Source organism: Myodes glareolus, chromosome 23 (genome assembly GCF_982192425.1).
Source record: "Myodes glareolus chromosome 23, mMyoGla1.1, whole genome shotgun sequence".
Taxonomy (NCBI): Eukaryota; Metazoa; Chordata; class Mammalia; order Rodentia; family Cricetidae; genus Myodes; species Myodes glareolus.
This window is the reverse complement of record NC_142048.1, coordinates 34,413,392-34,437,586: the sequence shown is the minus strand read 5'-3', so window position 1 is coordinate 34,437,586 and position 24,195 is coordinate 34,413,392. Positions and strand designations below refer to the sequence as shown.

Sequence of the window (24,195 nt, the reverse complement as noted above, 5' to 3'; positions counted from 1 at the left end):
AGGTCTCAGAAAAGAAGCTGTTGTGAATTACCCAAGAGCGGCTTTGTTAGTAGAGTGATAACCACAGCCTGAAGAGGGAGGAAAAGACCTTCAGTTCCCAAGGAGAGGATAGTTGTCGAATGGGGTCATGCAATAGTTCAGTAGGGTGCTGAAGTGAGAGACTCCGTTCCCAAACTAGAGATTTTGCAGATCATAGGCAACATCATTGGGTCAGCAAAGCATGAAGGGAGTTTCCAACTCTTTTGTGTTTTCGGGAGGTGAGGGTTAAGTTCATCAGCATTTGATCTAGGCTTTGTGTCAGGAGTCCGGTTAGGAAGGCACTAGATCAAATGTCAAGGTTGTCTCTGGTGTGGGTATCTGGAGAGCTGGTCTTGCAAGCAGTTTCAGTGGAGGGGAGACCTCAGCTCTGTGTAAGAGCTGTAATGCCACAGCATGTCTTGCCTATCACCCACAGCACACTGGTAGTCTACACAGGTTGTTCAGTGATCTCTAAGACTCTGCCTGTCTCTGCCTTCCAACACTTAGGACATGCAGTACCTTATGCCTTACACTTTATGTGTGTCCTGCAGTTCTGAATTCAGATCCTCTTGTTTGTATAGGTAGCATTGTATTTGCTGAGCCATCTCCCAGACCCTCCTCAAATTTCTTTTTCTCCATATTTATTGCAGCTCTGCAAGTTATAGATTCATCCCAGGTTTCCATCAGCAAATTAATGAATGGTTACTACACAAACATACACATACACAAATACACACTCATATACTAATAGGGTTTTCTTCAGCTAGTAAGAACAAAATTATATTATCTGTGGGGGAATGGAACTGGGAATTAGTATGTTAGTCAAAATAATGCAGACTGACCAAGATAAATTCTTTCTCACCCCTCTCCCATCTCCCCTGTGTCTGGTTTCTTTTTGTATAAAACATGAAGATAGAAAAGGGAACTATTTATTTATTTATTATTAATTAATTAATTAATTAAACTATCCTCTGCATAGTTTGCTTCCTTAAATATCCAGAGGATATTTTGCAGGAATTGGCATACGGGGTGACTATGATCAAAGTACATGATGTATTTAAGCGCAAATATCACTTGGAAGCCATTGCTTTGTATAATGAAAATATCCTATTGCAAAAATATAAATTATATTTGTGATTAGATTAAATAATTAAGGACAAAATGTAATTAGTAAGCGATAACAACTGTGTGAAATGTTTTGCAATAAAATACAAATGGAAATTAAAATGTTGAGATGCCTTTTCTTTATTTCAAAGGTGTACACTCATTAATGCCAGATTCTGGCCAGAGAGTAGCGGATCTCACGTTCTAGCACACCAATACAATTTAGATAGCTTTGAAAGGCAGTATTGTCATTGGAGCCAAAAACATCAATAATTTATTTGCCAGATGACACAGAGTAAAGAGCATTTCTTAAAAAAAAAATGCCTTATTTTTTTTAGTATAGTTCACATTTTTCAAAGCATGGATATGTAAACATTTTATTCTTTTTCTTTTTCTTTTTTTTTGAAAGTAATTTTATTAAATTATAAAAGTTTCCATTTCCGCCCCTCCTCCCAACACCCTCCCACTCCCCCCACTCTCTCTCCTCCTCCCTCTCCATCCCTAAGAGCAGTCAGGGTTTCCTGCCCTGTGGGAAGTTCAAGTTCCTCCCCCCTGCCTCCAGGTCCAGGGAGGTGAGTGTCCAGACAGACTGGATCCCCAAAATCCAGTATATGCAGAGGAAACAAGTCCCAGTATCATTGTCAATGACTTTTCAGAAAGACTCCGGGCCAGCCACATTCAGAGAATCCGGCCACATTGAGAGAATCTGGTTGGATCACTTCCTCATTCAGTCGCAGTCCAACTGGCCTTGGTAAACTCTCATTAGATCCGTCCCCTTGTATCAGCACCATTTGTTAAAGATGCTTTTCTTCTTCCATTGTATACCTTTAGCTCCCTTGTCAAATATCAGGTGTTCATAAGTTTGTGGGTAAATACCCAGGTCTTCTATTCGATTCCATAGGTCGACTTATCTGTTGTTATGCCAATACCAAACTGTTTTCAACACTGTTGCTCTGTAATAGAGTTTGAAGTCAGGGATGGTAATGCCTCCAGAAGTTCCTTTATTGTATAAGATTGTTTTGGCTATCCTGGGTTTTTTGTTTTTCCATATAAACTTGATTATTGTTCTCTCAAGGTCTGTGAAGAAGTTTGATGGGATTTTGATGGGAATTGCATTGAATCTATAGATTGCTTTTGGTAGAATTGCCATTTTTACTATGTTGATTCTCCCAATCCAGGAACAGGGGAGGTCTTTCCATTTTCTGGTATCCTCCTCAATTTCTTTCTTCAAGGACTTAAAGTTCTTGTCAAATAGGTCTTTCACTTCCTTGGTTAGAGTTACCCCAAGATATTTTATGCTATTTGTGGCTATCATGAAAGGTGATGTTTCTCTGATTTCCCTCTCTGCTTCTTTATCCTTTGTGTATAGGAGGGCAACCGATTTTTTGGAGTTGATCTTGTATCCTGCCACATTACTAAAGGTGTTTATCAACTGTAGGAGTTCTTTGGTAGAGGTTTTGGGGTCGCTTATGTACACTATCATATCGTCTGCCAATAACGAAAGTTTAACTTCATCCTTTCCAATTCGATTCCCCTTGATCCCCTTATGTTGTCTTATTGCTATTGCTAGAACTTCAAGCACTATATTGAAGAGGTATGGAGAGAGTGGACAGCCTTGTCGTGTTCCTGATTTTAGTGGAATGGTTTTGAGTTTCTCTCCGTTCAATTTGATGTTAGTTGTCGGCTTGCTGTATATTGCTTTTATTATATTTAGGTATGATCCTCGTATACCCAATCTCTCCAACACCTTTATCATAAAGGGATGTTGAATTTTGTCAAATGCTTTTTCAGCATCCAATGAAATGATCATATGGTTTTTTTCTTTCAGTTTATTTATATGATGGATTACATTGATAGATTTGTGTATGTTGAACCAGCCCTGCATCTCTGGGATGAAGCACACTTGATCATAATGGATAATTTTTCTAATGTATTCTTGGATTCGGTTTGCCAGTATTTTATTGAGTATTTTTGCATCAATGTTCATGAGTGAGATTGGTCTGTAATTCTCTTTCTTGGTAGTGTCTTTGTGTGGTTTTGGTATCAGGGTAACTGTAGCTTCATAAAAAGAGTTTGGCAATGATTCTTCTGTTTCTATATTGTGAAATACATTAAGGAGTATAGGTATTAGCTCTTCCTGGAAGTTCTGGTAGAATTCTGCATTGAAATCATCTGGTCCTGGGCTTTTTTGGTAGGGAGATATTTAATAACAGCTTCTAATTCTTCACGACTGAGAGGTCTATTTAGATTGTTCACCTGGTCTTGGTTCAACTTTGGTATATGGTACTTATCTAAAAAGATGTCCATTTCTTTTACATTTTCCAACTTTGTGGCATATAAACTTTCGTAGTAAGATCTAATGATTCTCTGAATTTCCTCTGTGTCTGTGGTTATGTCCCCCTTTTCATTTCTGATTCTTATTAATTTGCATGTTCTCTCTCTGCCGTTTGATTAATTTGGATAGGGGTTTGTCAATCTTGTTGATTTTCTCCAAGAACCAGCTTTTTGATTCATTGATTCTTTGGATTGTTTTCTGTGTTTCTATTTTGTTGATTTCAGCCCTCAGTTTGGTTGTTTCCAGTCTTCTAGACCTCCTGGGTGAATCAGCTTCTTTTTTTTTCTAGAGCTTTCAAGTGTACTGTTAAGTCTCCAATGTGTGCTTTCTCCGTTTTCTTTAATTGGGCACTTAGTGCTATGAACTTTCCTCTTAGCACTGCTTTCATAGTGTCCCATAGGTTTGAGTATGTTGTGTCTTTGTTTTCATTAAATTCAAGGAAGACTTTAATTTCTTTCTTTATTTCTTCTTTGACCCAGGGGTGATTCAGTAGTTGACAGTTCAACTTCCATGAGTTTGTTGGTTTCCTGGGGGTAGCATTGTTGTTGAATTCTAACTTTAATCCATGGTGGTCTGACAAGACACAGGTGGTTACTAATATTCGTTACCCAGTATGTGGTCAATTTTCGAGAAGGTTCCATGAACTGCAGAGAAGAAGGTATATTCTTTCCTATTTGGGTGGAATGTTCTATAGATGTCTGTTAAGTCCATTTGATTCAATACCTCCAATAATTCTCTTATTTCTCTGTTAGGTTTCTGTCTGATTGACCTGTCCATTGGTGAGAGAGGAGTGTTGAAGTCTCCTACTATTAGTGTCTGTGGTTTGATGACTGCCTTGAGTTCTAGAAGTGTTTCTTTTACATAAGTAGGAGGCTTTATATTAGGGGCATAGATATTCAGGATTGAGACTTCCTCCTGATGAGTTGTTCCTGTTATGAGTATAAAATGTCCGTCTCCATCTCTTCTGATTGATTTTAGTTTGAAGTCAATTTTGTTGGAAATTAGAATGGCCACACCTGCTTGTTTCTTAGGTCCGTTTGCTTGAAAAACTTTTTTCCAACCCTTTACCCTGAGTAGATGTCTGTCTTTGTGGTTGAGGTGTGTTTCTTGTAAATAGCAGAATGTTGGATCCTGTTTTTGTATCCAGTCTCTTAGTCTGTGCCATTTTATAGGTGAATTGAGTCCATTATTATTAAGTGATATTAATGACCAGTGGTTGTTGACTCCGGTTATTATTATTTTTTGTTTGTTTGTTTAATAGAGTTTGTATGTGTCCCTTCTTTGAGTTAAGCTCATGAAGGGTCGCTAGATGTCTGAGTTATTGTAGGCAGTGTTGGCAATGTTGGATTCCTTGGGTTGCGATTTTCCTTCTATTACTTTCTGTAAGGCTGGGTTTGTGGCTACGAATTGTTTAAATTTGTTCTTATCCTGGAATATTTTGTTTTCTCCATTGATAGTGAATGATAGCTTGGCTGTGTATAGTAGTTTGGGTTTGCATCCATGGTCTCTTAGTTTCTGCAGTACCTCTATCCAGGACCTTCTGGCTTTCATGGTTTCCATAGAGAAGTCTGGTGTTAAGTCTGATAGGTTTACCTTTATAAGTTACTTGATCTTTTTCCTTTGCAGCTCTTAATATTCTTTCTGTAATCTCTATGTTTTGTGTTTTGATTATTATATGGTGAGGGGATTTTTTTTTGATCAAGTCTATTCGGTGTTCTGTATGCTTTTTGAACCTTCATAGGAATATCATTCTTTAGGTTGGGAAAGTTTTCTTCTATAATTTTGTTGAATGTATTTTCTGGGCCTTTGATCTGCAGTTCTCCTTCTTCAAAACCTATTATTCTTAGATTTGGTTTTTTTTATTGTGTCCCAGATTTCTTGAATGTTTTGTGATGAGAATTTGTTGGATTTGCTGTTTTCTTTGATCAGAGCATTTGTTTTCTCTATGGTATCTTCAGACTCTGAGATTCGTTCTTCCATCTCTTGTATCCTATTGGTTATGCTTGATTCTGTAGTCTCTGTTCGTTTACCTAGATTTTCCATATCCAGCCAGCCCTAGTTTTGTGTTTTCTTCATTGCCTCCATTCAGTTTTCAATTCTTGAACTGTTTCCATTACCTGTTTGATTGTTTTTTCTTGGTTTCCCAGTGTATCATTCACGGATTTACGCATTTCTTTGAACTTTTTGCTATATTTCTCATCCATTTCTTTACTCATTTCTTCAATCTTTTTGTTGTATTTCTCATCCAGTTCTTTAAGGGAGTTATTCATATCCTGTTTAAGGGACTCTATTGCTTTCATAATGGCACTTTTTTCCACTTCTTCTGAATTAAGGTGTTCAATTCCTTCTATTGTAGGGTCATTGGGATCTGGTGTTTTCATGCTGTTTTTCAGATTGTTGGACGAGTTCTTGCCTTGGCGTCTGCCCATCTCTTTCTTCAAATGCTCTCTATTGGAAGTTCTGGTACCGGGTCAGGTTCCCTTGGTGGACAGGGACTTCACTGACAGAATGTTCACCTTTCCTCAGGCAGGCTATTGAAGCACAGGCACTCCCTCTTTCCGGGATGCGCCTTCAGCCCAGGCCCAGCTCGCAAGGCAGCTGAGCTGGGGAATTTTTATGGCCCCAGGGGGAAGGGAGAAATATAGGAATTTGTGCCTGTATGGAAGCAGGGATGGCAGGCGGGAGAGCTTAGCAGTGTGGAACCAGCACTGCAGGGTGACCTGGGAGTCTATGGGGTTGGGGAAAGCCCGAGCTCCTCCTCACCGGGCCCTGCCGTGGGCCAGAAGCAAACTCACCCCTCCGATGGCCCTCTGGATGGAAGCCGGGATGGCAGGCGGGAGAGCTTAGCAGGGTGGAGCTAGCACTGCCCCTTTCTTTTTCTTTTGACTGCTAACATGACTTTTACCCCAGCATTTGCACCACAGTGTTTACCAACTTGCAGAATATCAATAATAAGAAAAAGGCATTTAATTTGTAGAATTCTGAAGGATTATTTTACTTCCACAGCAGTGAAATTTGTGGAAGTGTATCGTTGAAAGGATTGGTTAAGTCATAAACTGAACACTCTAGGCAAACACTCTGTACCACTCTTGTGTGTTTGTTTGTTTCTTAAAAGCAAATATAACTTATGGATGGCATGGACCTTTAATCCCAGCACTCGGGAGGCAAAGGCAAGTGGATCTCTGTTGAGTTCAAGGCCAGTCTGGTCTACAGAGCAAGTTCTAGGACAGACTCCAAAGCTCCAGAGTGGGTTGCTGCCCCCACCTCCCCATAAAACCCCTGAAAAACAAAAAGAACTCCTGTGCTGAGACTTTTCATTGGCGATGAGGTCAGGTCTGAGGGTGCTGGTCCGTAAGGTGGGTAGCACTGGGGAAACCCTGATTCCATCCTTGTTTCCTGAAGCACAGGTCTCAGCGGAATACTTGTTAAGACAGGTGAATATTTTGTGTGAGTAGTTGATGGCTCTTACCTTTGAAATCTTAAAACCTTAAAACAACTAAAAACTAGCCAGGGATGCCAAGGATATTTTAGGATACGTAAAATGAGAAGCCAAATATAGAACTGTCATGGAACCCAGTTTTGGGAGGTGGGGGTCAGATGCCCCCCCACACACTTAGAAGGCACTCATCTTTCCATGCCCACTTTAAACATGCGCAAAAGAACTGGAACTTTAATTTCTAAATGGAAGTAAACTCCCTGCCTGCCTGTCACATTTGAGGCTTTAAAATTTAGGTTATGTCTGTAAATTGACTGTTTTAAAGAGTAAACTTCTCGGCATTACTAGGAGGCACTTCTCCACGGACCACTCATGTTTCATGGTCATGCATGTCTGAACACAATTTTTGTGCACAGTTCTGGTGATTGCGCTGTCTTTTCAAGGACATCGTTATATAAAATTCTGCACAGATTGGGATAGCAGCTCCCTCTTGGCCAGAGGGTAGGTTTACTTCTTTATAAAAACAGACACATTTTCTTTTCTCTTCACGGTAAAGGTTAGGCAGATTTGCCAGCCGTTCTTTTAAAAGCTTGGTCTTTCCACAGCAGGGAAGCTGCTTCATTCAGTAAAGTATCTGTTGTCCCAGCACAAGGATTTGAGTACTGTTCTCCAGCACCTAGTAAAGACTGAGAGTGGTCTGGCACACCTCTGTCCCAAGAATTGGTGGCCGTAAATGGGACAGTCCATGAAGCTCCAGCCAGCCTAGCTGAATTATGAGCTTCAGTTTCAGTGAGAGACCCTGTCAAAAAAAAAAAGAAAAAATGAAAGAAAGAAAGAAGGAAAGAAAGAAAGAAAATAGAGTACTACGTCCATTCTAGTCTTCACATATACAAGCACACACATCCACACCCACCCTTGCACATATTGACATGAACGTGTGTGTGCCACAAACACAAACACAGAACAAAAGACTGCAGGTTTCTAAGCTCTGGATTCTTGAGCTGTGAGATAAACCCCCTGATTGTCCATCATCCACTTAGGTCACTTGGTTCCTGTTGGGATACAGATGGTGTCGTTAAGTTCTCACCAAGAGAAGTACCACTGGGAATTTCTTATAGTCTCCGAAATTATGATATTTTATAAGTAGACTGAAACACTTAGTTTGAGTTTAAGCAGTTGTTTTAACTGATAGATATTGTTATCATTATGTGAGTCAAGTGCTCCAGCAGCTATAATTTGAAGAAATTCAAAGTGTGCTGTGAATATTTGTGTTTAATGAGAAAAGTATGTCTTATTAGGAACTCCCCTAGGAATCAGAGAGGTAGCAGTTTCTAAAACTAGTTTCCTCGGCTTCCTCGGGGATCTGACTTGACTCGGCTTGGTTTCTGCTTTGAAGACTGTTTTTGCTTTAAAATCACAATTCTAAAATATTTAAGATACACTTTACGTTTATATTGTACCTGTTATTTAAATTGTAAAATCTTAAAGGAACTTTGGGCAACCTTGATTCATTGAGCTTTAGTGTGAAGAATTGAAGACTTAAATCCTATGAATATCCAGCAGTTTTCTGTACCTTGAGGTGAATGTGTGTCTTCTCAGAATGAAGACTTAAGAGCTAACCCTGACTGTATAGTTCTTAAAACTCTTTGGGACTGTTGATGGGGCTGAAAAATTTCTTCCCAATTAGTTTTTATTAGTTATTTTAATATGATTATTAGTCTTATAAAAATTTGCTGAGACTTTCAGGAGGAATTAATGGTTACATTTATTTGCATCTAAATAGATTGTTTTCAAGTTAGAGTTAATTTCAGTTCTTACCTTTTGTTAGAGCCAGATTATATCATTGAAAAACAAACACAATTAACCCAGTAATTAGCCATAATTCTTTTTCATACAGTTGTGCTTATATCCAGCTTTAATACTTTTTGCCCACTCTTCAGCCAGGCTGTACTCTCCTCTTCCATTTCTTTTGATTCAACTTTTCCCTTTGCCCTGGTAGGACCAAGATACCTCACTAACGTTTTTTTCCTTGTTTTTTTTTTCCCTAAAAGGCAGGTGATACATCTGTCTTTCTCTTTCTCTGTATGTCCACCTCTGCAGAGTTCATAGGGAGCCACTGTGAGTGTTCTGTTTGCGAAGGAAGGGGGTGAGATTGACTCTCTCCCTAACGTTTATATGTAACTGGCTTAGATGCAACACATCCTGCCTATTCTGACCTGAAATTTGGTTTTCTTTGATAACTTTTTAAATAAACTTTCTATTTTTTCTTTTCTTTTTTTTCTGAAGCAGAGTTTCTCTGTGTATCTTTTGAGTCTGTCCTGGAACTAACTCTGTAGACCTGGCTAGCCTCAAACTCACAGGGATCCGCCTGCTTCTGCCTCTCTAGTGCTGGGGTTAAAAGCGTGCAACACCACTGCCTGACTCCTTTTTATAGACTTTAACATCCATCATTTGCAAAAATGAAATATTTGTGCAAGTCAGGTCAATAAGTGACTAATATATTTACCCAAATAAAGGCTATTAACAAACATTAAGTTAGGAATATAGCCTTGATATAATTCTATTTATATAAAGTGTAATCAAAACATTTAATCATTTCACAAATCATTTAGACAGTACAGCACATGTAGACCTACTAAGGGAAAGTGCAAACACCCAAGAGTGGGAGTGACTCCAGGAAGGAATGCCCTTGTAATGTTTATTCCTATTTAATTGCAGAACCTTTTGGCTGAAAAGGTAGAACAGCTGATGGAATGGAGTTCCAGGCGCTCGATCTTCCGAATGAATGGCGACAAGTTCCGGAAGTTTGTAAAGGCCCCACCTCGAAACTACTCTATGATTGTTATGTTCACTGCTCTCCAGCCTCAGCGGCAATGTTCTGTTTGCAGGTAATTTATGTATTTAAACTCTTGGAAAAAGCAATAGCTCAGCTTATATGCTTGTATTATGATATACATGTGTAAGAAAATTCAGTAAATTTTTAGTGTGAAATATAACTGAATTGTAAAAGTAAGCTGTGAATCAGGACATTGACCAATGTCACAAGTATCTGTTAAAACTCACTTCTTTATTGTTATGTCTTTTTGTTTATTGATTGTAGGTAATATCTGTGGTCTATGAAGTAGTTCCCTGGTGTTCTTCCTTGTAAAGGGACTTTCTTTTTTCAGGGATGTCTATTTACTTTTGGTCCTAGTCATTAGAAACTTCTTAGTAGATGAGAGAGGTAAAGGATTGAAAGGAATGAAATGTTTATCAGAAAGGAATTTGGAAAGAGCAGATCTAATGCATGTAAATTCAGAGATAATGGTGGAGTCACAGGTAAGGAATTGCTAGAAGTGATGCAGAGAGTCTCTGCTGCTTTACATCTCTGTGGGAGAGTAGCTGAGGAAAGCCGGCGTGGTGCGGGAAAGGTGATTCATTCATTTTGGGTATTTCATTTTATTTTCACTTGGATTTGTATTTTGGGGCTTGCAGTCATTGAAGGGAGGCAGCCCAAAAGTAGTTCAAGGACCAGGGGCTGAGACAAAGCTCTCAATGGCATAGCCCAGCACCGTTTTTTTTTTTTTTCTTCACATAAGAAACCCACCTCTTCATAGCCCATTCAGCTCTGGATTTCTCAGTGGATCACACCACTAGTATGTATAATGTGCACTGTGTGTATGTACATACATGTGAAGTTACGAGCTTTCATGACCACGTAACTCAATAGTTCCAGCAGCTGCTTACCAAGTCTTCACCACACAAGTAGAAGACAGCTTTATTCAGACTTAATTTCCTATGGATGGTTTCTCTAATACCTTCTAGTAGTTACATCTTGCAAAGCCACAATGCCACATTGTAAGCAAATAATTAGCATTGATCTGTCACAATATAGAGGGATTAGATCGCCATTTCTTTGCAGCCTTATCTACTCCATATTGCACTCTGTGCATTGATTTTGGCAGCTAGCTGATTGATTTCCCATTTGTATAATTTTGATATTTCAAGATTGTTATGGAAATCTAATCATTGTAGAATCTTTTGTACCCCTTCTTTTTGAGTTAGCATAATTCCTTCAAATACCACCCAAGATGTTGTATTTATCAACAGCATGCACTTTTTAATACCAAGTAATAATTTCATAGTGTAAATGTTTTGCAATTTGTTTATCAGTGTGTCTGTGATAGGCCATAGTCAAAGGGTAGGCAGACTATTTTGCAAAATTACCTGTAGGTTATGTGTGTCAGGTGTTATGAAACAAGTGAATCTTATATGTAGATTTGATCCCCTTTCCAAGTTTTTATATTATATGTACCTATTTTAAAAATCTAAAATAATCCTAAACCCAAAACAATATAACAAGCATTGTGGATAAAACATATTAAGCTTGTTCAAATAAAACCACTGAACATTTCGTAATGGCTGATGATGATTGCCTTTTTATATACCTATTAATTTTGAACATCTTTTTTTGTTTGTTATCTAGATAGCTTTGATGAAATACCATTTCATGTCTTTTGTCTATTGCTAACTGATTGTTCCTACTGAGTTATGTGCCATCATTTATATGTGTGTGTTGTGGGTGTATGTTGCTCACTGTGTATGTAGATGAGGCTAACCTGAAAGTAGCTGTGGGCCTTGACTGGCCTTCAATTTGCAGTCTCTAGTGTTAGTTGGGTATATGTCTTCAGGCCTGATTGTGTATACCTGTATTACAAACAGCCTCAAAGGGAGTTGGAGACACTTGAGAAAGTCACTCTTTCTGCAGTAACTGCTCCCTCCCAAACCCGACACAGGAATGAGTTTTTCTGGTTCTTTCTATGTCGGTGTAAGTTTGGATTGTTTCTACACTACCACTGTAATATTTTACAATTCTATATAGTTTTGAAAGGTTCCTAGTTAGTTTTCAAAAATATATGCTTTTCAATTTTAGCCTTTGCTGCCTTTCCTTCTCTTTAAGGCACAGGAAGTTTCTCGTAGCATCAGGCTCAGTTTAGACTATGGTTGCTCGCAGAGAGGCTGGCGACTGAGCTTCTGGCTTCCTTCAAGTCCTTCACAAGTCGTCCTGCTCTTCCTTCACAGTCACCTCATTCTCAAACTGCGGAACTCAATTCTCACCTCCTCTAAGTGTTAACTCCAAACTTCCGTTGCTAAATTATACTGTAGAGAATATTCCCATAATTGCTTCGATGTGTTCTTGCACAGATTTGCTCATCTCCAGAACTGACTCTCTTCTGGGAACAAAGTAGTCTCTTTCAAGGTTGTTAGTGTGGGTCCGTAGATTTTTTTTAAAAAAATCAAATAGAAAGAAAATAAAATCTTTCATTTTATAATTAGGCAAAGTTTATAAACAAAATCCTGATGATGTGTTAGAGATTAATGTAGTATTGTACTTCAGTTGAAACATAGTAACTGACTATATGCATATGTGCATATTCACATATGAACACACAAATGTGTACTTATATGTTTTATACACACATATACATACATACATACACAAGCTTGTAATTCTCTTACTGAAAGGTATATCTGATAAAATCCATTTTACCATTGACATTAAAGCTGAGAGGTTGTCTGTTTTCCTGACTCATAATGCTAACTGCCCTCCACGGCGGAAATTTGTGACCAGAGAACTGTGAGAGTGTGATGCCTCCCAAGTACATGGATTCTTCCTTGCCCTTGCCCTGGGGTTGGAACTTGTGTCTTGCCTTGGCATATTTAACTTAAATATTGGTCTTTCTTTTTGGGTCTAGATGCATCAACCAGTAATTCCTAAACAAATAGTTGTGGAAACTTTGTTTTAAGGCAACAGTTGCAGTATGTAGTATACTGAGCCAAAACCATGCCGGGCAGAACTCGTCAGACTTCTGTTGACTCTAGTGAAGTCACTTGTAAGATTAGGTTCTCAAGTTAGCAGATTAGATGAAAACCATGTGTAAATTATATTGTGTTGGCATGTTATCCAAAAGCCATTGGAAGTACATTACTTTATAAATGATTTAGAGACTTGAACCCTTACTTGTTTTTTATTCCTTAAATAATGTGTTTTTGAGAGCTTTAGTTTTAAAGTTTCACTCATTCGTTCACTTCCTTAAACCAGGTTTGCCAAAGACCAGGAAGCTCTACTTTCATTCACTTATTTTCTGCCTCATGGCTTGGTTGATACATGAGAAATATTTTAGACTCGGGGGAAATGTTCACTAATTTAACAGTAGAAATGATTCTGGAATTATTGCTTAGCTCAGTGATTTAATTTTATGTTTTAACATATTGTAATTTCGGTCTATTGGTATTCTCGGAATTTCTTTGTTAGGTTGTATAATCCCAGCTTCTTTACTGTTTGCTGTGCCTTTTGCTGATAAAGGAAATACTGTAGCATTTGTCTGAGCTCTTTTCTGTTTTTTGAATTCTGCATTTAAGTTCTTTCGTTAATATTTGATCCTTATCTCTATTGTAATTTCAAACCTACAAGAAATTGGGACAGTAGAATATTTGACACCAGTGTTACTCTTTACAAAGATTTTACAAATGGGTAACATTTACTGCCTTTAATTGTTTTTCTCTTTCAAGTAAAGGTCAAATAACCTTTGTCGGCCATCAGCAGAGGGGTCTGAACTGGAGCAGTCAGTCAGTACCATTCCTAAATTCGATAGAAAGTTTCAAAGCATGAAGCCATTCCGACATAGTCCCTCCTTTTGTCTGTTTTGAGGTAGTTGGTGTTGATCTGTTATATGTGAGTGCCATACCTTAGTTTCTTTTGTTCTATGTTACTCTCACATGATGCATGTTTTTTTTGTGGTGTTTTGTTCTAAAGACATTGACACTTTTATTTTTTCACTTTTCTTACAACTAGATTTGTGTAATTAAGTGTATGAGTGACATAAAGGTCGTTCATACAATATCTTCTCATCAAGAGGCATACAGTAGTAGGGTGTTGAGGCTCCAGTGTTGAGACTGAATGTAGGTGATTCCCTTCTGATCTCTGTATTGTCCAGTAGACTTTCTTTCCTCTGTTGTAGTATATATCTGAGAGCTGTAAGTAATTTTGGAGGGAAGATACTTGGTTGTCTTATTACTTCTCTGATGTTCAGATAAAACACCGTGACTAAGGCAACCTAAAGATGCACTTATTCAGGTCCATGGTTCCAGAGAGCTAGAAAGGAGTAAAAATAAGGACATTGTTGGATCATGGGAAAAATTAGAAATCATCATGTTATGTAAAGTACACCAGGCTCACAAGGAACCATATTGTGTGTGTTAGTCATGTGTGGATGGCTTTAAGGAAATAAACAGCAATCCAAGTGAATTGGGTACAACAGGGATGTGGGAGGTGAAAGGGTTGGTGATGCGAGATGGATAAGAAGAGCAAGGGTAAGTGAATTCAATTGGAGTTAAAAAGAAACACATGAACACCATCTTAGTGTGGGTGCTACTCTGCACAATTCATACTTACTGAAATTGAATAATACTATGATAAATATACATGTATTTTTAATTACTGATTTTGCTTGTACCATGTCTAATTTTCTTATCAAGTGCACTGTCCCAAGACTATTAGTTTTCTCTTTGTTTTGCTGTATCTGTTCAAGAATCAAGAGTGAGTTTTCAAAACTGTCTAGTCAGGCTTACTTAGATCATAGTATTGGCTATTCATTTGTAGTTTTACTTTTACTAATATCAAAATGTCACATAATCTTTGAATTAAACTTTTTGCCAAAGATATGAGCTGTGGGCAGAGCAAAGAGTTGTGGCTGTTAGGCCTGTTAGGAGTGTCATCAATAGAGCACATGCACAGTGCACAGTGTGTTCTCAGGTGTTCCAGCCTTGGGGGTTGGGACAGAGGGGAGCAGTATAGTCACGGCAACAAATTGAAATGAACCATAAATAGAGAAAAACTAGTTCCACTTCTCTCCATAGCTTTGAAAATAATCAGTACAATACAGTAAGCATAGATATGTGGTGTGTGTGTGTGTGTGTGTGTGTGTATACATACACACATGTGCACCACAGTACACAAGTAGAAGTCATAGAACAACTTACAGGAATTGATTCTCTGATTCCACTGTGGGTCTAGGAACTGAATTCAGGTTGTCAGTATTGGTGGCAAACACTTCATTGGCTTTGCCTTCTGCATGACTCTAAACTGAAAAGTTTTTAAAGTGGATTAAAAAATGGGATGAATTAAAGGAAGAAATGAAAGATGTAAAACAATTTTAAGTAACATTCAAAAAGTATATAGAGAGAACAAGAGAAAGGTGAAAAGAGAAAGAGAAGGCTGGCAGAAGGTAAGACAGATGGAGAAGGGAAAGAGTTTGAAGCATAAGGAGGAGCCCACATGACGGATGGGCCAGCACACTGCCGAGTGCAGGGTGTGCAACAGGACCAGGGCTTGAGTTTTCAGCACCTAAACTTCTTGCTTCTGATGCTCATTCCCTGATATAGGCCAGACTCTGGGTCCTCTAAAGCTGGCCATCTTCCTCTGTGCCGTGGATCCTAGGAGGAAAACAAGCTAAACTGTGACCCGTGTCCCTGAATCAGGTCCCACTATCACATCAGTGCCACATGTGATCACATGACAGATGGTTTCCAGGACAGCATGGCAATTCTTGGTGTGACAAACAAAATGTATGATCAGGTTGTCCTGGAACTCACTTTGTAGACCTGGCTGGCCTACAACTCACAGAGATCCTCCTGACTCTGCCTCCCTCGTGTTGGGATTAAAGCAGTTTGCCACCACACCAAGTTTGAAATGTAAATGATTTTTTATTTTCCAAAGCAACAATTTTCTCAAGGTTACAGTACTTAACACTGGGAAACGTAGAATATTTCTCAAATTCTGGCTAAACTATAGCTTCTAGATCAGTTGTGTTCAGACCACCTATTTACTTCCCAGTTTGGCCCCTTGTTTCTCTACACTTCTCTAAGTACCTGTTGCTACCCCCCACCCCACCCCCACTGATCAGTTGTGACTGCAGTGCTGATGTGCTCTTTCATTGTGTCCCCAATACTAGAGTTCTGGAGTCTCTTGGGTCAAACTGAACTTTTCTGCATGTCGTCAGTCACCCACATCACCAAGAAGCTCTTTTGAATTTGAACTGAAAAATGCTGCTTACTGTTAATTTCCTGTCTCTGTGTACAGCATTTTCTGTATAACTGTAAATCATTTTATTTGCTATTTTTGTAAAATAAAGTCACTATTAAGGAATTATTTGTTGACTATCATGATTTTACAGTGATATGTAATTTTCTACTTATAACTTTATTCTTTGGAGATAAACTTGAAATGTGAGCAGAACTGTGAAAGCCCTTTGTATTAAGAATTATGGAAAGGTGATGGTGGTGATGTTGATGAGGATGGGCTTAAGTTCAAAGTTATGTATGTCCTTAATGTGCTTAGTAGAATTTTATGAAATGAGAGACTATATTGGTAACAAACATTCATAAACTTAGTAGTAACCACCATAGAATTTGGTATTACTACCAAATCCCTCTGCTGAGATTATAATTTGCCCTTTACCAAAATTTACAGTTACTGACAGCGGTTATATAAGGTATTTAGCTGGATACTGGGAAGATAAACATGAACAGACTCATCCACTATATCTCTCCATCTCAGAACAGACTTGGATTTCTGGACCTTGACAAGTATTTATGTCTTAAATTGGTATTTTTTTAAACTCATTAATATCAGGAAAAAAAGTAGAGATCAATGACAACACCTTTCTATTACTTATTAATTTGAATATTCGTGAGCCATATTTTGGAAAGGGATTGATAAGATGTGCAGAATGTCTGGAAATTAATATGTCATACTTATATTATTTTGTCTGTTGGATGTGATTATTTGGTATGTTTCCAGTGTATGTGTTGTGTCATGTGTGCACTCTACGTATAGGAAGTTTAGGAGAATCACAGAAGAACATGTTGAAACACTTGCCAATAGTAAGGCGACTTTATGGAGGGAAACTAGAGAAGACTTTGGACTTTGGCGCAGGGCGAGAGGAGAAGCAGCTGCTGAAGAAACTTGAATCTGTGTGTGAATAACCAGCTTTGCTGGCAGTTGTCGGACACATGCAAGTTTATATAACCCTTTGTCACGTAGCTAGGAGTTTGACATGCCTCATGCATTCACCTTTTAACAACCCTCGAGGGAGGGATTACTCATATTATCATGCTAAAAGGGGGAGGAATAAAATGCCTGTGACATTTCTAGATTTGCACATCATGAATTGTAAAGTCACTCACAAGTTCACGTCTTGAGAGTTCAAATTCTGCCTGCGGTGTATGAATATGCTCACTACACTTGGTAGGTGTTAGTGTTACAATTTTGTATTTATTTATAGTAACTTATACTTCTGTACATTGATTTTATTTTGAACACAGATCAAATTATTTGACCTCTAAGGCTACAATCCACACTGTATCATGTAAAAAGCATCCTTCTCTCAAAGTGTTCTTTTATACTCTCTTGATACTTTTTTGTGCATAAATAATATATTTGGAAAATTGGTATAAAAATTAATATATACACATGCATTATAAAACATATATTAGAAGGTTTAGCTAACTTAATGAGACCCAGATTTAATGGATTGTTTTTAAAAGTTCTGATTTCTGGGGTGGGTTGAGAGTGGTTCTGAGAATTGAGAACATATTTATATTTTTATAGCCAAATGTAGTTGTAAAAAGCTAGCCATATGGGCAAAGAAACTGCCTTTGCCTCAGTTACTGACAATATACTGTCTAATCCAAACTGTATCAGCAGGGCACAAGAAAGGTTACTGGAAGTTTGCCAAGACAAGGTAGAGTAGTCCTTCAAAATTCCCTGCTTCACAGGAAGTCTGTCAGATATGCTAGGTCTGTAAGCCAGAGTTGGATGCCCCAGTGTTGCAGAAGAACTTTCCGTGACTCTCCAGGCAGCATGATCATTAGGTAACATCTCACCATTCTGGGGTTTTTGATGGAGTTGAAGACTAGATAGTTATAATTTTCCTTAGTTATGATAAAAGATAAATTAGTTGCAAAACTTTGGACTCCTAAGTTAGATGATAAAATATTTTCTTGATTTTTTTTTGCCAAATACAATGGATTGGATATTGTTACTGTAATTCTTACTTAATAACTGTTTTGTTATATATAATTTTACTATGTTAAAGTTGAAACCTTCCTTTTTAATTAGGCAAAAAGAGGGAAATGCTGTGGATTATGCTCCTTGTTAATAAAAATCTGATTGGTAGATAGCAGGGCAAAAAGAGGCTGGGCAAGACAGCCTGGCACAGGGAGAATGGTGGGAGGATGAAGGACAGACTCAGGGGATTTAGAGGAGATGCCAGGAAATGGAGAGGAATCAGGACATGCTGAAATACAGGTAAAGCCACCAGCCACATTGCAAAATGAATTTTGATAGAAATGGCTTAATTTAAGTTATAAGAGCTAGTTCATAATAAGCCTGAGCTATTGACCAAGCATTTATAATTCATATTTAGTCTCTGAGTTGGTTATTGGAGACCAGGTGGTTGGAATAGATGACTCCACCTACAATAAACCTTTCTCCAATTGAGACTGAGTTCTCGCTTGCTGCATTTATTCCTTACTGTGAGACACAGATAAGTTGTTTAGTTTCTGTGTTGAAATTTCTCTAGTGAACAGGAATAAAATTAGTATGTGTATCAGCACCTGCTCCAAAGCAAAACCAGACAGATACATATCAATAATCAGATACAAGAAATCTTTTGAATGTGTTTTTGACAATTCTCACTATAAACTTGACTAAATGTACCCAGAAATTACCATGTCATAGTTGACTTTACTCCTCTAGTGCTAATTCCCTGTGCTGGCTAGCCTGTTTGTCTAAGTGACACATATCTGAGACCAGTAACTCAAGTGAGAGAATCTACACTTTGGCCCATGGCAGAAAGAGTATGGCAAAGCAGAACAGCTCATGCCATGGGGCAGGAAATGCAGTGGGTAGGGATAACTTTGCTAGTGGTTTTTGTGTTTCCCCCTCTTCACTCTGTTCTGGTCCCCCTTCTATGAGATAATACAGCTCATAGTCAAGGTCGGCCTTTCCTCCTTTTTGTTTGTTTCTTGAGGCAGAATCTCACTATGTAGACTTAGCTGTCCTAGAACTCATTATGTAGACCAGGCTACCCTGGAATTCCTAGTACACCACCTACCTTCCAAAGTGCTGACATTGCAGTGTGTGCTACCAAGCCTGGTAGTGTCTTTCCTCTAAGCATACTTATGAAAATACCATCACAGACTCCCCTGGAAGTATGTTTCTTAGCTATTTTAGCATCTTACCATGTAGTGAAATTGATAAGAATAGCGATCACAGTGGGTATGTTATCATAAAGAAAATATGCATTATTTTAACTTGTTCACTGATGATTTCCTATCTTTAACTTAAATTTCGTGTTCCTAGAAGGTATTGGAATATCTTAAGATGAGGAAGGATTTCTTTCTTTTATCAGAAATCACTTTATTTATCTGTTAATTTATTTTTAATCTTCATTGCTATGTTCACTTTATTCATAATATAATTTTCCTCTGAATTATCCATATAGACTTTAAAAAGGTTGCTCAGTGAGCAAGTGGTATATCTTTTCATTTCTTTGCTATCTGTATGTTATTTATCTTGACATCCATATTTAAGCATTTCTATGTTTCTCATCTGTACTATTTATATTTATCTGTGTTTTATATTTCTATTCAAATTTTTACTATTTTTTTACTGTTTTTGAAAAAGGAAGACAATATGGATATGTAAGAAATGCAATGTCATGGACATGTAAACCTTTGTGGTTTGACATGCTTCAAAAAAAGACCTTGTGCAGTCTCATGCAAGCAGTGTTTAGAGCGTGGCTCTGGGGAAGTGATTGGATTATCACAGCTATGATTTTATAAATGGATAAATTCTTTGCTGGGTTCAGAGTAGGTAGTTGGTGGGATTGTAGCAGGTAGGCCTGATTGGAGTAAATATGTCACTAAGAGGCTGGCCCTGGAAATATTTCTTGTCTTGTCCTCTCTTTCTGTACACGGATTCCTGGCCACTTCGAGGTGAATTACCACTTCACATGCTTCTGCCATTATCTTATTCTTGCCCTTAGGCCCAACGTAATATGTAGTCAACCTGTGATGGACTGAAACCTTGGCCGCCGTGAGCCAGAGAGTCAATATTCCCTTAGCATAGTTGCATTGGTTTTAGTGACCAGCTTAGCACAGCCAGAAAAACAGTTACAAGCTTTGAATGATGTTATTTAATTTTTTTTAATTCCCCCCAACCGTAATACCAGAAGCCGTTTTAAAAGGCATGTCAACTTCAAATCTGTGCAAATCACTCTCTGCTAAAATTATTTGAGGCTCGATGAAGACATACTTTGCAGTAACTATGTAATATATGTTTATGTATATGTAATTTAATCATAAATAACTATAAAGGCATATACTTTTAATACGAGTCTATTATATGATAGGAAATTTGAATAATGTTATGAAGAAAAACGACTTAAAACATTCCTTTAAATGTTTAAAGATAAAAATTATATTCATCTTGGGAAATATAAAATATATCAAACCATAGATGAGTTAATAATCCTTTTTAGTTTTACATAACCTTTTTAAAAGAGTATAATGTAAAAAGTTATAGCATTTGAATTAAGTGATTTTTTTCTTGTTCTCTAATAAAAAATGGAGAAGATTTAATATAAGAGATTTAACAGAACAGTGCCCTGCAGTTATTACTTACCGCTCCTGGATCATTCTCATGCAGCTTGACTGCCCTCTTCAGGCTCCGTGTGAGCACACTGGGACAATTCATGCTGTTCCCTGAGTTCCTAAGGTTGAGCCTTCATTTTCCTATGGGCTTCTCTCTCCGATGATACTATTAAAGGTGTGGTTATTTGTTTGTGTGCTTCTGGTGTTTGTGGCTTTCATTTTGTATTTTGAATAGCAATCAGTAATGCAGTATGTTAATAAACACTAATAATTGTGTGTGCTTTTATTATAAACTAATAAATGTGCTAGGTTCCACTGATTGTTTTGTTGTTCTAAGGTTTCTTTAATTCCCTGTTTAGAAGTTAGAATTGTAGTGGAAATATGAGATAATTGGCTTTACACCTTTGGACACATTTATTTCTGAATAATGACTTGTACTTTGAATATATAACATCAGTGGCACATATTTATGAAGCATAGTTTATTATTTCTAGTTTTGTTTTAGAGATAGATTTGTTCCTTGGGACTATTGTTACTCAATGTACCCAAACAGGAGAAAGCCTTGTTTATTTTGCCAATATTATCTTTGCTCAAAGTTTTGTATTTGAGTTCAGAATTTTAATTTGCTTTGGCTTTCATGGAATCCTTTATTCAGATTAGAGATATTTCTGAGGATTAGTCTTAATATTTTTTCTATTGCTCTGATAAAATACCCTGAGAGCAAAATAAGCCAGAAAGGGCTCGGTGGGCAATCTGAGGCTGTCGTCTGTCTTTCTGGGGATTTCAGTGCTGCATGATCTTGAAGCAACTTGTCACTTTGACAAGTCCGAAGCAGAAAGCAGTTGAATTAATGAAGACTCATAACTCCATGCTACTAAGTCCAGCTTCCCTCCCTCCCTCCTTCCTTCCCTCTCTTCCTCCTCCTTTTTTTCCTCCTTCCCTCCCCGTTGCTTGTAGATCTGGATGTACAGTTCTCAGCTACTGCTCCTGTGCCATGCCTGTCTCCTTCCTACCATGATGATCGGGGATTAGGAAGTTTACTAAGCAGGTCCTAAAAGGCTTTCGTCTATATGTTGCTTAGTCATGGTGTCTCCTCATAGCCACAGAACAGTGACTAATACACTACCCTTTCCTTTCAGCCCAGGACCCAGTTCAGGAAACAGTGCTGCTCACATTGAAGGTGAATCTTCCCACCTTCATCTTTCCAGTTCTGAAAACCCCTTATAAGCATGTCTACAGGCCACACTTACCCAGATAATTACGCATTGAGATTCTCTTCCAGGTGATTGTATTTGGATAAAGTCTACAATCAAAACAAACCATCTAAGGATTGTACAGAAATTTTGGTTGGATGTTGTAATCTTCTAGATTCCAAAGAAGAATATGTGCAAAATAGGTCACACGATTATATAATAATTTAGTAACCTGTGTTTTCCCATCTTGCTTATTACTAGCATTTTAAATGGGCTCCAGACCTTTGTCATAGTGACACTCGCCTCAGACACGTGGTTATCTGACACAGTGCAGATACTGTTTGCAAACGTACTCCTTTCAAAAATCCCTGAAGCTGGTCACTGTTTACAGAGTGAAGCCTCGCTCCTAGTTATTTTTCTTAGTCTTTCCTTTCCTTGTTGTCTATATGAGGCCTAGATTCTGTAGAACATAGGATGCATTTGAGAGTGGCTGGTTTATGTGGTTTGCTATTTTCCTTCCTGTTAGTCTTGCTCAAAGCTTTAGTCATGGACAGACCCGTTTTTTCCAGATGCTTCCACTGATTATGTTTCTAATCTGTTTTCCCCATCTAGTGTATGCAAGTGTAAGCCACATTTAAAACTGTTTTTCTTATTTCTGCGTTATGATTGTGTATGTCTGCTCCTCTGTGGTAGACAGTGTCAGCCATTTCTCTTTGTTACTGCAGCATCTACTTAAAATGCTGAGTATAAATGTATTTATGTTTTAAATTCCACATTTGCTTATAAAACTCTCAATGATTGTATCTCTCAATGATTTATTCACTACCATGGTGAGAGTCATAAATGGCATTCATTTGTCAAGTAGCATACATTGCTTTTGCCCTGTTAGTGTCTCTTGTTGATGGTTTGCTCTATTGAAGACGATACAACATGGCGTTGATCTGTAACAAGACTATTTGGGCCATGATATCTCTGGTGTTACCACATTGCTCCCCACATTCCACTGTGTTGTTATATTTTATAAAAATAAAGTGAACCAAGTTATTCAGTGAGAGAAATTTAAATGAGAACAATTATATTATTTTTATAGTGAGATATATAAAACATTCAATGTTCTTTCCCCCTAAATAGAGTGAAATATGCAACTTTTAGTCACATCCCAGGATTGAGAATCTCTAATGCAGATGAACTTTATCTTAAAAATATTTATGATATACTGGTCAGGGAGGAAAGTGAATTATTCAGCATCAGTAACAGTAGAACTTGATAAAAGTTCCAGGTTCTACCCCTGGAGAGTCACTCTTTCCAAGTGTAACAGCTAATGTGTGAATGCAGCAAGTCCTTCTGCGATTTAGTGGAGGGTTGCTGTTGCAGTCAGCGGCATCAGCAAGCCCCACAAGGATAGGCCTGAAAGTGCCTTTCAAAGGACGTGGCAGATTTGTACTGCCTTTTGAAGGAAGAGAGGGCTTTCTAAACAAAATATCTAATGCATGTTGTAAGAATGGCCATGACGTTTTCATGAAGTAGACCAAATGTGTTACGTTTCCAGAGCTGTGGTACAGGTGCAGCTGTGGTGTGGAGGATTTTGTAGTGGATTTACAACGTGGTTGTTAGAAAATTAACTCTAGAAAAATAGAATGACAATGGCGTGCAGAATTTAAAGGCAGAGAGAACTCACCTTTGGTTCCTTGGTTTATTAATACAGATTTATTAAGAAATCCTCAGAGAACTGGAAATGATCTGATAGTTTGTGTTTGTGTAACAGCTCTCTCTAGAATGTAAGCATCTTGAAGTCGGGCTTGTCATTTGTCATTTGCACATTGTTTTTTAGTTTGTATGGATTTATTGATTGAACTGTGAGTACACATATGCATGTTTAATTTACTCTGATATGTGTGGACCAACTTAAACATCATGAGATAGAGAAATCTGAAATGCCTGTTTTAGGGTGTTTCATCAGATGTTGCTATATACACAGATGCTGAAAAATCTAAAATATTATTTTATTCCTTGTTTTTTTTTATATTGGTGTATTTTCATTTTATTTTTCTCATTATTATAAGAATGCTACTTCTTAATGATTTTCCATTTTCCTAGGTTTGATTTTCTATAACAAAATATTTTCTAAGAAAATTCCTGAATTTTGCAGCATGTTTACATACTATCTCAATGCCATCCAGTCAATGCTGTGGGCCCTGCATCTTTTATTTGCAGACATTCAGCCAGAGCCTGTTACTGTAGCTCCTCCATGTTTTCTTAAGATTTGATGGCCCTGTGTGTCTAGATACTATAATAGTCACAAGCTAAACTGTTCTTTAAGTTTCCTCCTATGAAAGATGAAAGATTCAGTTCACCTTACCATTAGAGTATTTCATTTGATGAACACTGACAACACAGATAACATCATTGTG

At 37.8% G+C, this 24,195-nt stretch overlaps 1 protein-coding gene across 3 annotated transcripts in view; it reads left to right on the top strand.

The window, feature by feature from the left end:
• Nucleotides 1-24,195, top strand: part of Tusc3 (tumor suppressor candidate 3) — a 151,489-nt gene that overhangs the window by 49,970 nt on the left and 77,324 nt on the right. For all 3 annotated transcript variants that reach the window (XM_048456600.3, XM_085680205.2, XM_048456599.3), the window contains exon 2: nt 9,612-9,781. In XM_048456600.3, coding sequence (XP_048312557.1) covers nt 9,612-9,781 — 170 coding nt within the window. The remainder of the gene's footprint in view (nt 1-9,611; nt 9,782-24,195) is intronic.